The 15765-nt window shown below is 39.2% G+C and overlaps 1 protein-coding gene across 3 annotated transcripts; it reads left to right on the top strand.

Annotated features, from left to right (window-relative positions):
- The first annotated feature begins 917 nt into the window (after positions 1-917).
- On the top strand, positions 918-13694 carry MIOS (meiosis regulator for oocyte development). 3 transcript variants are annotated; one of them, XM_084220402.1, is made up of 11 exons: positions 918-975; positions 1859-3225; positions 3423-3521; positions 4489-4746; positions 5582-5751; positions 7383-7448; positions 8064-8222; positions 8968-9120; positions 10272-10476; positions 11525-11654; positions 11866-13694. In XM_084220402.1, exons 2-11 carry the CDS (start codon positions 1929-1931, stop codon positions 11960-11962), a joined length of 2634 nt encoding a protein of 877 aa, XP_084076528.1. In that variant the 5' UTR covers positions 918-975; positions 1859-1928; the 3' UTR covers positions 11963-13694. The 3 variants fall into 3 exon arrangements, 2 of the variants coding, with proteins under 2 accessions (XP_084076528.1, XP_084076529.1); XR_014616694.1 differs by lacking the exon at positions 11866-13694 and having other exon boundaries at positions 10316-10476; positions 11525-11650; XM_084220403.1 differs by lacking the exons at positions 11525-11654; positions 11866-13694 and having other exon boundaries at positions 10316-10489.
- Positions 13695-15765: the final 2071 nt, after the last annotated feature.

Below are 15765 nucleotides of genomic sequence, written 5' to 3'. Positions count from 1 at the left end.
GTTTGTAGGTCCCCAGAAAGAGGGGACAGACTGAGATGACATGAGGGAGAAATTCTTAGCTGTGAGGGTGGTGAGGCAGTGGCACAGGCTGCCCAGAGAAGCTGGGATGTCCCACCCAGGGAAGTGCTCAAGGGCTCTCAGCAGCATGGTACACTGGGAGGTGATCTTAGCAGCGGTGTTGGAATTGACACCTTAGAATTTCAGCTTTTATATATTTCATATATTTGTAATCCTGCAATTCTTTAGTGTTTAACTCTAAACTCATATGGAGTGTGAGCTATAAGAAACATTAACAAAAGTGAAGGGGATGGGGGGAGCAAACTTGGGTAATGACTTCATTACCTGAAGCTGTAATTGGGAGATTAACCCCCAATATGCAAAGGAATCAAACTTATGGAAAGTATAAAAACCTTTGAACCGCGGTCCATTTTTGGGTGTAGCCCCTGGGGGAGCTTCGTCTGCCCTTAAAGTACCTGGAGGCCCTTTAATAAATATAACGGCTTTTTATTCTCTTAATTTTGTCTGGCCTCTGTTTTTAGGCAGTCTCAAAAGGCATCAGAATTAGATGCTCTTTGTGGTCACAGAATGTTTCAGGCTGGAAGGGGCTGAAATGAGCGCCCTGGTCCAATCCCCCTGCTCCAGCAGGGCCATCCTGGAGCCCATTGCCAGGAATGCGTCCGGAGGGCTCCCGGCTCTCTTCAGCCCGGGGCTCTCCCCGAGCCCCGAGCCCCGAGCCCCGAGCCCCGAGCCCCGAGCCCCGAGCCCCGAGCCCGGCCCGGCCCGGCCCGCTCCGCTCGGGCCCCCTGAGGGAGGACGCGGACCGCGATCGGATGCGCGCGCGCGGGCGGTGCTTCCGCTTCCCCGGCGCGCCGGAAGCGCTACCGCCGCCGCCGGAAGCCCTGATGCGCTTCCCGTTCCCCTGCGCGGGCGGCGGGGCCGCTGGCGGCGGCTGGGCTGGAGCCTCCCGCGGGCTGGGTGAGCGCTGCCGCGCCCGGGAACGGACGGACGGAGGGAGGGAGGGTCGGTGGGTCGGTCGCAGTCTCCCGGCTCCGCTCCGCTCTTGCGGCCGCCTCTGCGCTCCAGGTCTCCTGCCGGGAGCGGGCGGCGGGCGGGGGTGACCTGCCGGCGCACAGGGGCGGCCCAAGCGTAGTAAATAATGCCGTTTTTCTCTCCTTTCCGACCTTGCCTGTCTTTTCCACAGTAATAGCAGAGGTGTGTAGGATCTGTGGGGTCTGTCTGCGTGTAGGCACGTGTGGTGCTAGTAGCTGCCGAAAGTGTAAAGGGAGTTTTGGCAGTCATGTTCCTTTTTGAATGTTGCTGGACCAGATACGAACGGAGACAGGGTAGCATTGGGGCAGGTGGTGGAATTGGGCACTGTACAATAGGATGACAATTTGAATTTCTGTTAAAATCTTCCAAGACAAGAAGCTATTTTAGCCTATGGAGCAGGCTTTAGACAAAACTGCCAGACTCTAATTTTTTGTCACTTAGTGCTTTCTAATTAGGCAGGGACATTCTCTTCTAGATGTTTGAGGGCGTGGCTCTTTCCGAGCGGCACACCCAAGTATCCTGCCACAGCGCGTCTCGGGTAATGGCTTCTTGCTTCATACTGGTGTGGAGTTTGTAAACACAGCAAATGCTGTTGTCATCAGTTTGTAGGTGACCGTGCTGGCTCTGCCTTGGTACGTACATACCAGCAAAAACAAGTGTTGTGAGGAGGTTGCTTAATGATTTGGCCTGAAATGTGTTATGAGATAAACTCTTGGGCTAAAAATAATTTGGTTTTGTTTGTTCAATGATGATTTCAGATAAAGAACTTGGGTTTTGATAACATTCCTACAAATTATTTTCTCAACAGTGTCCGTATGCATGGATATCACCTGAATCTTCTTAGCAGACCTTAAATTGTGTGTCAGCTTACCTTAGCCATGAGTGGCTCCAAACCTGATATCCTGTGGGCCCCGCACCACGTTGACAGATTTGTTGTGTGCGATTCAGAGCTGAGCCTTTATCACATTGACTCTGCTGTAAGCTCAGAGCTCAAGGCGGGGTCCTTGCGGTTGTCGGAGGAAACTACGGCTACGCTGCTGTCAATAAATTCGGATACACCCTACATGAAATGTGTGGCCTGGTATCCCAAGTATGATCCTGAATGTCTCCTCGCTGTTGGGCAGGCCAATGGCCGAGTGGTGCTCACCAGCCTCGGGCAAGATCACAACTCAAAATGTAAAGATTTGATAGGCAAAGAGTTTGTTCCCAAACACGCTCGGCAGTGCAATACCCTGGCGTGGAACCCCCTGGACAGCAATTGGCTTGCTGCTGGGCTGGATAAACATCGGGCTGACTTTTCCGTACTGATCTGGGATATCAGCAGCAAATATGCCCCAGAGACTGCAGTTGCTACAGAGAAAGTGAGGCTTTCAGCAGGAGATGCGGAAGCAGGCCTGGTAGTTACAAAACCACTGTATGAATTAGGACAGAATGATGCTTGTCTCTCTCTCTGTTGGCTTCCACGGGATCAGAAACTGCTGTTAGCTGGAATGCATCGAAATCTGGCTATCTTTGATCTTAGGAACACAAGCCAAAAAATATTTGTAAACACCAAAGCTGTCCAAGGAGTGACTGTTGATCCCTATTTCCACGACCGTGTTGCTTCCTTCTATGAAGGTCAGGTTGCCATATGGGATTTAAGAAAGTTTGAAAAGCCTGTTTTGACCCTGACAGAGCAACCAAAACCCTTAACAAAAGTTGCATGGTGTCCAACAAGGACTGGACTGTTAGCTACTTTAACAAGGGATAGTAACATCATTAGACTGTATGACATGCAGCATACTCCCACCCCTATTGGAGATGAAACTGAGCCAACAATAATTGAAAGAAGTGTCCAACCGTGCGAAAATTACATTGCTTCATTTGCCTGGCATCCCACAAGTCAGAATCGAATGGTAGTAGTGACTCCCAACAGGACTATGTCTGACTTCACAGTTTTTGAAAGAATTTCTCTTGCATGGAGCCCAGTGACATCCTTAATGTGGGCTTGTGGACGACATTTGTATGAGTGTACAGAAGAAGGAAAGGCTAGCTCCTTGGAAAAAGACATAGCAACCAAAATGCGCCTCAGAGCTCTCTCAAGGTATGGTCTTGATACTGAACAAGTTTGGAGAAATCACCTCCTAGCTGGAAATGAAGATCCTCAGCTGAAATCGCTTTGGTACACTCTGCATTATATCCTTTATTTTATTGTAGATTTTGTCCTAAGGAAGTAATATACCTTTATATGTAAACCACTTACATAAAATGCATTAAAATCTTTAAATACAATGCAACGTCCTGTAAATACTTTGTATATGTTAACAGGATGTGACTTAAAATTTTTAAAAACATTTTTTGTGAAAAATTAAGCTTCCTATACATGAAAATACTTATGAAGCAGTATACTGAAGATATGGATCAAAAACTTACAGGAAACAAAGGTCCTTTAGTTTACACTGGCATTAAATCAATTGTGAAGTCATCTTTGGGTAAGAATGTTCCAACTTTTCTAAGTATTGTTGTAGTATGTTTGCAGAATGATGCACTCATGAGTTTGTCTTTGGCAGTTGTTCAAAGAGACTGTTCAAAAATATAAAAACAAAGCATTTCTGTTTGTGTTTTAATAAGTTAAGTTAACAGTAGTTAACAGTAGTTAACAGTAATTTCCAGAGTCTTCAGTGTTCCTGGAAAGTCAGTAATTGTAGAAGCATAATATCCTCAGAAGTAAATCTTTGAAGTGTTTCAAACATTTGAGTTTTGACTATGGCACTAAGAATTCTTGCTCCCTGCATGTCATACTTTTTTTTGCAGAATATTATATTCCTTACAGAATATTATATTTTTCAAAGCTCCACATCAGGGTGGGGTTCTAGAAGGGTGACTATGCTGTTGTCGCTGCTATTGTATTAAGTACATTGTACAACTACATTTAAATAAGTTGACCTATTCTGAAGTGGTGATCAACCCTGTTTCATCACATTCTGCTTCTCATGCTTGCTGAAATGTTTCTTAGTATAATTTATTATTTGAATACTTCTTTCTCTCTTCAGTATATGTCTTATTAATAACTATGCTTCTTGGAGCAGAAAATGAGTCTTCAGTGTTGGGAAAGCTTCTAACAGATTGATGCTGGCTAAGAGCTGGTAGAGCAGGTGCTTGATGGTGTATTATGTATTTTTAATTTGAACATACTGAGAATTCTTGTCAAATGTAACAAGTGGTAGAAGAAAGAAAAAAGACTGAGAAATATGTATTAAGCTTAGGTGTATCATTTTTAGTAGATCAGAATAATTTCGTGCATGCTGCTCCTTGCCATGGAGTTGTAAGCAATGTTAAAGTACTAAAGTGTGATACTCAGCTTTTGTACCCTGCTTTATGATTGAAATCAAAGCCTTGTGTTGTGGTTGCAATTGAAATTGTGATTTAAGCATCATTTAACTTATTTCCCACTTCTAGGAACAACAGAGAACCTCAGGCACAGCAGGAGTGGATCTGATAGACAGGCAGATATTATTCAATATCTGAGTGAGGAGAGATCTTTGGCTTTGCAGCTCTGTGGGTGGATAAAGAAGGGAACAGACTTAGATGTGGAACCTTTCCTAAATTCATTGGAACAGGAGGGAGACTGGGAGCGAGCTGCTGCTGTAGCACTTTTCAACTTGGACATACGGCGAGCAATACAAATTCTGAATAAAGGGGCTTCCTCAGGAAAAGGTGTGTATTGTGTTTAGTTTTTTATTTTGGCACTATATCACATTAGTAGATTTTCTCTGCTAACAGAATTAGGGAAGATAGTATGGAAGAGATGTCTGTTGTGTTGTAAAATTGTTACTTGAAACACTTGTATTGGAGCTTGACAAATCCTGCAATTTCACTCATCAGACTACCATATGCCATACAGTCTATTTAAAATAGAGCATATGTTTCAGAATTTCCTTCTTCATAAAAGCCCCAGAAAGGCTTATGTTCAGAACTAGTGGGATTCTTTTTGCTTTAGTGGAACTGCTGGGAGAGAAAGAGTGTCTGTCTGTGCTTTCCACAGGGAGGGTTCAGACTGGAGATATGCTGTTTTCAAATTCAAGAATAAAATTGAACTTTCTGACAGAATTAATATGTAGATGAAATAGTTCTTGTGTTTTTAGGAAACTTGGTAGCTTGAAACTTTTATATAAAATTGTCATCCTCCAGCTAGATCTGTTGAAACAATAGCTGGATATACAATTCTGTCTTTTCACTTCTTGTGGATATGAATTATGATAATGACAATCTTTTGTGATAGCTATTTCAAAATACCACAAGTAGTGTGATGTTGTTTAAAGAGGCTGTCGTGCATGTAGATGCTAACTTACCTGAACAATGGCATTTAAAGCAGAAGCTACTATACATGGTAGTGGATGCACATTAATTTAGGTAGTGTTAATTCTACTGCATTTTATGTTGCATCCTGACAAAACATTGTGTTTTGAATGGATGCTTTCATTTACAGTTTTAACTGGAGGTTTTTAAAGTTCTTAACTTGAATAATATTGTTTCACTTTTCATAAATCAGGTGATCTGAACCTTAATGTCGTAGCAATGGCTCTGTCAGGCTACACAGATGAAAAGAACTCACTTTGGAGAGAAATGTGCAGTACTCTAAGACTGCAGTTGAACAATCCCTACTTGTGTGCTATGTTTGCTTTCCTGACGAGTGAGTCTGGTTCATATGATGGTGTTTTGGTGAGTAAATTTCTGTGTTAGGTAAAATTTCTTCATGCAATAGGAGCCTGTAGATACGTGCACTTATGTAGGGGGAGTCTATATACTCCAAGATTAATTAAATTTAAACCTATTGTTTTATCCTAGTGCTGGCATATAGCATATCTTTCTGCAGAAGAGACATCTTGTATGTTATGTTACTGAATAAGTCACGCATAAATGGCCAAAATATAGATTATAGTTAACACATTTTTAGAGGAATTTTATATTTAGCGTGGAGTTATTAAACCTCTAGAAGTACATTAACAAAGTAATGTAAGCAGTGAGAAGAGAGATTAATAATAGAATTGCAAACAGCAGACTAAATGCAGGGGAGTTTGCAGAACTTTCATCAGGCTACATTTGCAATGAAGTGTATTTTATTTTTCCTTGCTTATTTGTTAAAATAATTTCACTTGTTGAAAGAGTAAATAGAGTAGTTCCAGGGCTTCTGAATGTGATACAGAAATGCCATTTAAAGGGCAAACTAAACCTTTAATCATGAGATACTTTGAGCCTTTGGAGGAATTAACTTGGCTCCTGGTTAGAGAACAGCAGAAATACCTGATTCAGTAGGAATTATTTCGCCTAGGAGAGGATTCCTGTAATTCAATAGAGCAATTGGCCCAAAGCTGTTGAAAGTGAAGTTGTCATAATTTGATGCTCTTAGGGTAATGAAAAATAAAAATGGTTAGAATCACAGAGGAGAGAAACCGAGTCTTTGAGAGAGTGTATTGTTATTCTCTGGTTGTTGGGTAGTACTTATATAGATTTTTTTTTTTAATGAACTGGCAACTCACATGTGATAAGATGCTGTTTGTTTGGGTTTAATTTTAGTTTTTCCTTCAGTGAAACCTGTTGATGTCTGCATTAAAGATTTTGCCAAGCACATCTTGTTTCAGCAACTGTCAGTCACAGTTTCTAATCTGAGAATATCAGAGGGAAAAATATGGGCATAGCTAAGTGTGAAAATTAATATAGAGAAGTATTTTTTTTCTGCAGTGTCACATCTAGTAAAATTAATAAAAAGCAGAAGGTAAGGTAAGATACACTGCTGTACCTCAAGTGTTAATATACTTCTGAGAAATTAAGCTGTACCTCAAGTGTTAATATACTTCTGAGAAATTAATTCTGGATGTTTAGTTTTTGTTTGCTTGGGGTGTTTTGTTTGCTTTGTTAACTGTTGTTTGCAATTTAAGGAAGGAATGGAGTGGTTAGGCTAGTTATTATGTAAATACAGTAGGAGGAACTTGGTTTGTTTTTCTTCTGCCTGTGACTTGATGGGACACCTGGCTATACATGCTGGAAGCACTGAGTCCTCTACAGGACTTGCAAAGTTTGGTTTTGTAGAATTTCATAAACCCTGTAGGATGTGCTGTACCAGACTTTCCAGATAGATTGTTCCCATACCCGCAGTCTGATACCTGTACCTGAGTACGAACAAGTAAACTGATAATTTAGAGTTAGCCTTCTCCAGATGTCACATCTTCTTTGTACACAGTCAATTTCATTGTATTAGTTAGGCAGCAGCGCAAGTGTTCTGATTTTTACAATGTGTTGGAAAAATGGAAACATGTATCTGATGTTAGTAATTCCCATTTTTCTCTCTGAAGTATGAAAATAACGTAGCTGTACGAGACAGAGTGGCATTCGCTTGCAAGTTCCTCAATGATGCTCAGGTAAGTTTGTGGTTGTACATTTAAACAAACTTTTAAAATGGGCTTTATTCAGTGGCAGAAGAAACTCTGGGGTAGAGGGGTGAACAGTGGAAATAATAAGTCATGAGTAATTTGGTTTTTCTTATCACAGTAGTATATAAGGTATGGTATAATCTGGTTTTTAGTTTGTACTTCCAGCTTAATTTTTGATTCAGTTTTTGGTTGGTTGATTTGGGGGCTTTATTGGTTTTGTGTTTTTGGAGGTTTTTTTGAGTATTCATTACATGGTAGTTCAGATGCAGTTGCATTAACTGTACACCTGTTTTACTGGACAGTATTTCTATTTCTTCAGTATTTATTTCCAGGTGTTCATGTTCTCTCAAATTATGGCTTGGTTTTGCAGCAGAAATGTTCTATTTTAAATTCACCAAAGTATTCTAAGAATACATAACCTCTCTCCTTGCATTTGCTATCAGGAAGCCTAAAGTTTGTATATGAACACTTGATTTCATGCAGTTTCATGCAATATAGTAATTTCATTTTTTCTGTATAACATCCAGCAAGCAATGCATTCTGTTAGCTGCAGATGCTGTTTTACATGTATTTATATATTTCTTCATATATATTTTTTTATAGCTCAACAGGTTTATTGAAAAGCTGACAAATGAAATGAAAGAGGCTGGGAATTTGGAGGGAATACTGTTAACAGGGCTGACAAAAGATGGAGTTGACTTGATGGAAAGTTATGTCGACAGAACTGGAGATGTCCAGACAGCAAGCTATTGCATGCTACAGGTTAGTGTTTCACTCCAAAATAAATTTTATGGAGGAAAACTAAACATAGTTTCTTTATCTTGTGAACTAAAAAGAATTTTCTGTATTAAATTGGGACAATTGGTTATTTGGTTATTTTTGTGGAGTCATCTGAAACTCAGTGTTAACTGATAAGTGTGTCTTCACACTTATCAGTGTGAAGAGCTAGCTTGAGGAGATAATAGGGGAAAGAGGCAAAAGAAAATCCTAACCCTTTTTACTAGCTGAACTCTGAATACCCATTTATCTGCTTATTGCTAGCATGTTTCCTGACATTGTCATTATTTTTTTTGCTTTCAGGATTTTGATAGAGAAAAAAAGTGAGTTTTTTTTTTGTTTGTAGGCTTTGGGTTTGGTTATTTTAATAATGGACTTACCTTGGCCCTTACACAGTAGCAGCTATTGCCAGCAGTGTATTTAACTGCATATGCTGTCATGACAGTGATACAGATTGTGAAACATGACAGAACTTTCAAATCCTTCATCTCACAGACCTGAGTTCTTAGAAGGATGTGGCAGCAAAAGTATTTTCAACCAGTGAGAAACTGAAGAAAACATTTATCAAACTCACATTACAGTTTCACAGAAAATTCATCTTTTTCAGGATAAATGACACTGTATTATTTCTTATATCTTGTAGTACACTTTGTAAAGGCTTTTGAAAAAGTTAGTAATATGTATTATGTGTCTTTAGTGTATGTCTGACATTTTTTCCTGCCTACTTTAGGGTTCTCCATCAGATGTACTTAAGGATGAAAGGGTTCAGTACTGGATTGAGAACTACAGGAATCTTTTAGATGCCTGGAGGTTTTGGCATAAACGTGCAGAATTTGATATTCATAGGAGTAAGCTGGATCCCAGCTCAAAGCCTTTAGCCCAGGTAAATATAAATCCTATATGAAATATGACCAGTCCAGAAAGGAATGTGGCATGGTACTTCTGTAAAAAAAAACCTTGCTAGTCATATCTTGGTTTTTGCGAGGATTTTTGTGCAAAAGAAAAATTTTGGCTTAGCCTGCCCTAAAAAAAGGAGGTGTCACTTTTTTTTCAAATAACAAGTCTTTCAGAAACTGTAACCTATCAAGACTTTTCTTCTGGGGAAACTGGAAACTCATTTGATTTTTTTCTCTCACATGCTGAAAAATGAAATCAGAGATGTATCACCCAGCTGAATTCAGTGTCAGGGTGAGACTGATGCTGAAACCATGAAAAAAGTAGGTCAAATTGCTTTTGTTTTAATTGAAGAAACTTCAAAGCTGTTTTGAAGCCCTTGAACCTGAAACTAAAGTGAACAGCAATTGTCATTATCAGTTCTGAACATACACTGACCTAAAACTTATCTTAACATCTGGTGACAGTTTCAGCCAACGTGGTCTGACCATGGCACCTTTTACTCTCTCATGTCTGCTAAGTATATTCCTTACCAGCTTTAGAGGCTGAGAGTTTCTGAGGAAAGCTGGTTTTGAATTCATTTATCAGTTATTGCTGTTTAAGCAGAGTTGTTCCAAGTGGGAGGGAGTTGAGTTTACTGCTCCTTCCTTATGTTGTTAAGATAAATAGCCCTAAAGAATTTGAAATATGTGCTCCTTGGTATCAAGTCACAACTTGTGACACAAGGGATGTAGATAAATAATATTAGGATAGTCCTTGTGTTGGGGATCTTAGTGTGAGTCATCTGACTATAAGGAGGGATAGACCAAACTTTATATAGTAAGTAGAATAAACCTAATTTCTTCCATTACTGAAGATACAGCTTTTATTATCTTAAATAATATCTTTCAAAGTTTTAGCAGTTGTGCATGTTTTTATGTGCTTTTGAAGTTAGTGAGCATCATTAGGGCCTACTTCTCGTGGCTCTGTGCCTCATCTATAAGCCAAGATGTTAAGAACTCCTTCACAAGTAGGCTTGGCTTTCCAGAGCACTGTCTAGAATATCTGATAAATAAATGTTAATTACCTTGAATGGATTCACTCACAGGTATGGCAAAAGTGGAACCAAACAAAAAATTAATGGCCATCTGTTCTCTTTAGGTGTTTGTGAGTTGCAATTTCTGTGGAAAATCAATCTCTTACAGCTGTTCAGCTATTCCTCATCAGGGGCGAGGTTTTAGCCAATATGGAGTCAGCGGTTCACCCACCAAGTCCAAAGTTACGAGCTGTCCTGGTTGCCGGAAGCCCCTTCCCCGCTGTGCACTTTGCCTGATAAATATGGGAACACCAGTTTCCAGCTGTCCAGGTATGCCACACTGGGTTTTAGTTATTCAGTTACAGTAATAGTTGGAGGCCAGATTAGCAGTTCCTGTTGAAAGATCTTCTGTTGCACTTCTTTTTCTATTTGTGCTTATACTGTAAATATCCATACTCATCATTTTGAAGGACCATAATTGAGAACTTGTTTACATCCCATCTAATTTTGGGATGAAACCTTTGTTTCAATTCTTAATGGTCAGACAGTATGCATGGTTACCTGGTTCTCACAGTTTTCCATGAAATTGTCAGTCAAATTCCATGGTTAGACAGATGTAAAGATCCAGGTATTGTGAGGATCAGTATGGGGAGCTTTACCACTGAAAGAAATGGGGAGTGTGTTTTCTTGAGATCAGTTGTAGGCATGCTACACAAATAATTGAATGTAAATGAATTAATTTTTAGCTGGAGGAGGAAGAGAGATGTGGTGTACTTTCTGTTACTAAGTATGAAAGAAAGCATGGTAATGCTGTCAGAGCTAAGAGGTATTATGACTGGAATTGTTTGGTTGGAAATTCCTTTGGCTTGGCCTTTATATAATGTCTAAATGAAAAGGATTTTGATGCTATTTTTAAGTCAGTCTTATTACAGAGCCATGAGGTGCTGTACAGTTGTCATGTTTATCTCTTCTCATTCTTTTGCTAATCTTTGCTATGACTTGTGTACTGAACTTGTTCCAATTAATAACTTAGATTTTGTTGTTTTCTAAAGCAGAAGATTTCATGTGCAGCAGAACAGGCCCATAATTCACTGGACTATAAATCAATCAATAAGGCATAAATCACCACTGAACGAGATTCTGTCTGTAAAACTTGTTTAATAGGCAAGTTTAACATATCTATAAGATGTGAAGCAACAGTTTAGCAGTCTAATTATTTTTTGGCATTCTTCCAGGTCTTAATATTTTTACTGATTTCTATTTTAACATCAATGTTCCTTATTTCAAAATAATTTTAATGGTGTTGCTGGGACTGAAATCTAAATGAAGTGTAATTATTTACAGCCATATTTGTGGGGGTGGGTTTGCCTCTGGACAGGAGGATCCAAGTCGGATGAAAAAGTGGATCTTAGCAAAGACAAGAAGTTAGCCCAGTTCAACAACTGGTTTACTTGGTGTCACAACTGTAGGCATGGTGGACATGCTGGACATATGCTGAGCTGGTTCAGGTAAGTTGATGTTAAAATTTTGTTATTTCACATGTGTTTTCTGCACTGAGTAGAACGTCTCCTTCCCTGTATCTATCATTATAAAGTTTAAATAATAAAGCTGAACTCTGATCCTGAGTTTTTCTGAGATGCTATACCTCTGCACATAGTTAAATGTATAATTGCAAAATTATTTTACCTGTTTTTTCTTTTTTTGACTGTTGCTATTTAGGGACCATACTGAGTGCCCAGTTTCTGCCTGCTCGTGTAAGTGTATGCAGCTGGATACAACAGGGAATCTCGTTCCAGCGGAGACTGTCCAGGCATAAATACTGTTAGAAAATGTGTGGCTCTCTAATGGATGTCCATCATAGTCCAAGCAGATATTTTAGACAAAGGTAATTTGTGACTTACTGTGAAAAAATAAATGGCTATCAGAATAGTGATGATGTGTGTATGACTGTGCTTGGTAGAAACAGGTATTCCAGAAGTGAGCCTATAGGTACAGTGCATGGCCCTTATTCAGAGGACTGAAGAAATGCATGCCTGGAATTGTGGACTCTGAATTTGCTAAAATGCAAAGAAGACCTTTATTAAAAAAGTTTTTAGGATAATGCTGATGGGTCCCAAAGCTGAGTTTATATGCTGTGAAAGCAGACCTTCAAAATAAACACTTGAAAAGAAGATGGCAAAGTTATGCTGTGGATTCCTCTGTTCATTGTTTGATCACTGTCTTGTATGCAAATGTTCGTTTGTTTCATTGTAAGTTTATTCAAACTGCCACTGCTAACTGCTTTCTAAACATTTTTATTTTAAAGAAAAGTCATTTTCTTTCTGTTCCCAGGTTTTGTTGATGGTAAAGCAATATCTTTACAATTCAAGTTCTTACTTAACTAGGCTACATATCTAGCTGATGCAGATTTTAATGCTGAAGAGTTTGGGAGTTTTCTGTCCTAGTGATGACTGTATCTTAGAGATGAGTTCCCTGTGAAGTCATGTGACTGTTTCAGTGCAGAGTGCAGGTAAACTATAGGAGGTTGTATCTGATAAATTTTTAACTTAGTACTGTGAAGATCTGAAATCTCAAGGACTGGAGACTTGTAAATATGTAAGTTTTAAACTACGTGCAGAGTTTTGACTACAAAAATATTTGAAGACTTTGAGACATTCAGCATTTCCCTGTACTTCTGAAATATATTGGGAAGTGTGGAATCAACCTGTATAAATCCTGCTTCTGGTCACTAGTGGACACCCATCTGCTCCCAGTTTTGAGTAATTGATCAGAGTACTTCTAGGTGTGTTACCAGCTGGAATTAAGATTATTTATTAACTTGAGAGAACATCAATGATATTTTGCTAATACTGTGCTAGGAGCTAATTGGTATTGTTGTCCTTAACTTTGTAGGCAACATTCACACAAATTAGGGAAAAAAACCAAACCTGTTTTAAGGTATGTGATAATAACATCAGTTTACTTGGTGTGTGTTTATTTACAGTATATGAGTTACTCAACACTTGTGTGCTATGAAATACGAAATGGAATGCTAGCAATAAACTGGTACTGTTTGCCAGGACTGTGAAAATTGGTGTTTCAAAGAGAATATATTGTAATATACCACTAGTTCTATGTGCTCTAGTGTAGTTTCAAGAAGTTAAAATGTGGAAATGTACAAGATGTACACGTACTGTGGATGTACAAGATTACATTCAGGACTTTGGGTTATATTTTCTGGGTAAACATTAGTGTTGTAACACATCTGCTGCATTTATTGTGATCTAAAATTGGCAAAGATAATTGTTTTAAGTTAAAAATACAAGAGGTACTTGATATTTCTAGGCATGGGAGAGCAGTTCCCTTTTTTTTTTCTTTTTAGAATATTTATTTCTCATTCCAGTATTTTTGCACACTTCACATTGCTGTTGAAAAGCTCTTCAAAATGTTCTCCATTTATAAATGTAAACTAGGGCTTACTGTATGATACCCTATTTATATAAATACAGGCAATAAAGGTTTTGGTTTATGTAAATGAAGACTGTTAAGTGTCAAGAGTTTGTTTTTTATTCCTGTGTAGTAACATTTAGTAAATTTCCCTGATAATTTCCTGTTGAGGTGAATGCAACTACCAACATACAGTGTCTCATTTTCTCATGTAAAGAAAATTAATCTATAACATTTTCACCTTGATTATAACTGTGTGTGTCAAATTCTATCACTAAGTTAAATTACATGCTCACTTTAATACTCCTGTCTTTGCAGTGTTTTGGATTATGAATGTGTATATTCTGGCAGTATGGGTTTTGGTTGTTGCAATTAATAATCAGGCTTTCAGGTCAGTAGTTACACGATTTGCAAAATTTACAAAGCTAAAGCTCTATGTTTTTTAATTACCAGGGTTTTTTTTTTCTTTCTTTTGTTTTTAAATTAATAAATCTGTCATTTTCAGGGCGATTTCTTGTTTTCTAACAAAAATATAGCTACACCCACTTTATTAGCTGCAGTTATTTTTTTGTTTACTGTTCCCTGGTAAATCTCATTTCAACTCTGCTGAAGGTGTCCTTGCATGCTAAAATATTGTGATCCTGTGGCTCATAGTGATTACATTCCATTGTTGTAATTTTGATAGATGTTCCAGCCTTGCAGCCCTCCCTTGATTAATCACAAGCACTTTATCATCACACAGGCTCCTTGCTCGTGAGCATCCCATGAACTGTGCATATGTCCATGCCCAAGCCAGGACAGCAGAGCAGCCAAGTAGGGTCAGCCAAGAGCCCAGCAAAAAGGTACCAAGTCTCAGAAGGCTTGTAGTAGCAGTAGTCCTGCTCCAAATGGCATGAACTTCTAGAAGTTTGCTCCAATTATAGCATTCACTTCCTGTGCCCCTTCTCCTCTGCCAGGTTCCCACCATGCACCAGCCTCTTGTCCTCCCAAAGAAGCCACCAGCTCCTTGTTATGCCTTCCATTACTGGTCCATTACTGGCTTTGGTGACATCCCTCTCTGGTGTTTCTGATTCAGTTGCCCTGGTGCCTCCCCTTTGGTTAGTGTCCCAGTAAGCCCCTACTTCTCATTTTATTGTCTATGAGGGCTGGCAGTTTCTCACCTTTCACTGTGTGTGTATTGCCTGGGGCCCTGCTAACCATCAGGCCTAGCTGACATGGTTGTGTCTTTCCCTTGGTATTTAAAGCAGCTGGCAGTTTTCAACATGACAATGTAAGAAATTATGCTGATAAATGCATATATGACCTGAGCACTACTCTAGTAGCAAGAATGTTTTACAGTTCCTTGCATTGCTGTGTGATTCGTACAGCCATGAAGCCAGGGTAGGCCATTTATTCACACAGACTGATGGTCTGTAGAGAAGCAGACAAATGAAAAGTGTGTAAGAGAAACTTTGAGTTGTGTACAGCTTGCCCAGCCACCTTTCACTGCTGCAGGACTGCATGAACGAGGAGAGTCTTGACTGACAAAGGGAAACCAGCATTTCCCATGTGGTGTGTTCAAAAAACTTTGCCTCACCAGACCTCATACCCCAGGCTGGTCTCTGAAGTGCTAAAGCCATCTAGTGGCAGGCTGCTCCACTGGGCATGGGTCTGGGTAACTGTACATTTTGGGGAGTATATGTACACACACAAAATACCAATTTTCTAAAACAGAATAGAACAAAATAGTTTTAAATGCTACGAAAACATGCATGCAGTTATTAAGAATGACATTTGATTCTACTGAGCACTTAAATAGAGTAGTGATACACAGGGCATGGTATTGTGCCGCATGGACCTTGTGTTTGCTGCAGAGACTGCTTCCTACTTCAGAAGACCTTCCCAGTCAGAGTAACTGTGTATCTGTAACAGAGTATCTGTGTTCTAGGTGGGGAGGGAGAAAAAATAGATCCTCTGTTAACTTGTTCATCCTTCCAGTTTGTAGTGAGTTCAAAGTGTCAGTTTTTGAAACATATTCCTTGACTAGAAAAAGAGATATCTATAAATAATCACAAAGCTATCAGTTTTATTAAGGCACTAAATCTAACTACTAAAGCTGAAACCTGTTTGTACAAAAGTTCAAAGAACATGACTATGGTTTACTTAAAATACTTTGAAATACTTTATTAATTCCCAGAGAATATTTCCAAAGTT

The sequence above is a fragment of the Fringilla coelebs genome (assembly GCF_963513975.1).
Source record: "Fringilla coelebs genome assembly, chromosome: 1".
In the NCBI taxonomy this organism is placed as follows: domain Eukaryota; kingdom Metazoa; phylum Chordata; class Aves; order Passeriformes; family Fringillidae; genus Fringilla; species Fringilla coelebs.
The sequence above is the reverse complement of the archived record's forward strand: the minus strand, read 5'-3'. Positions and strand labels throughout refer to the sequence as shown.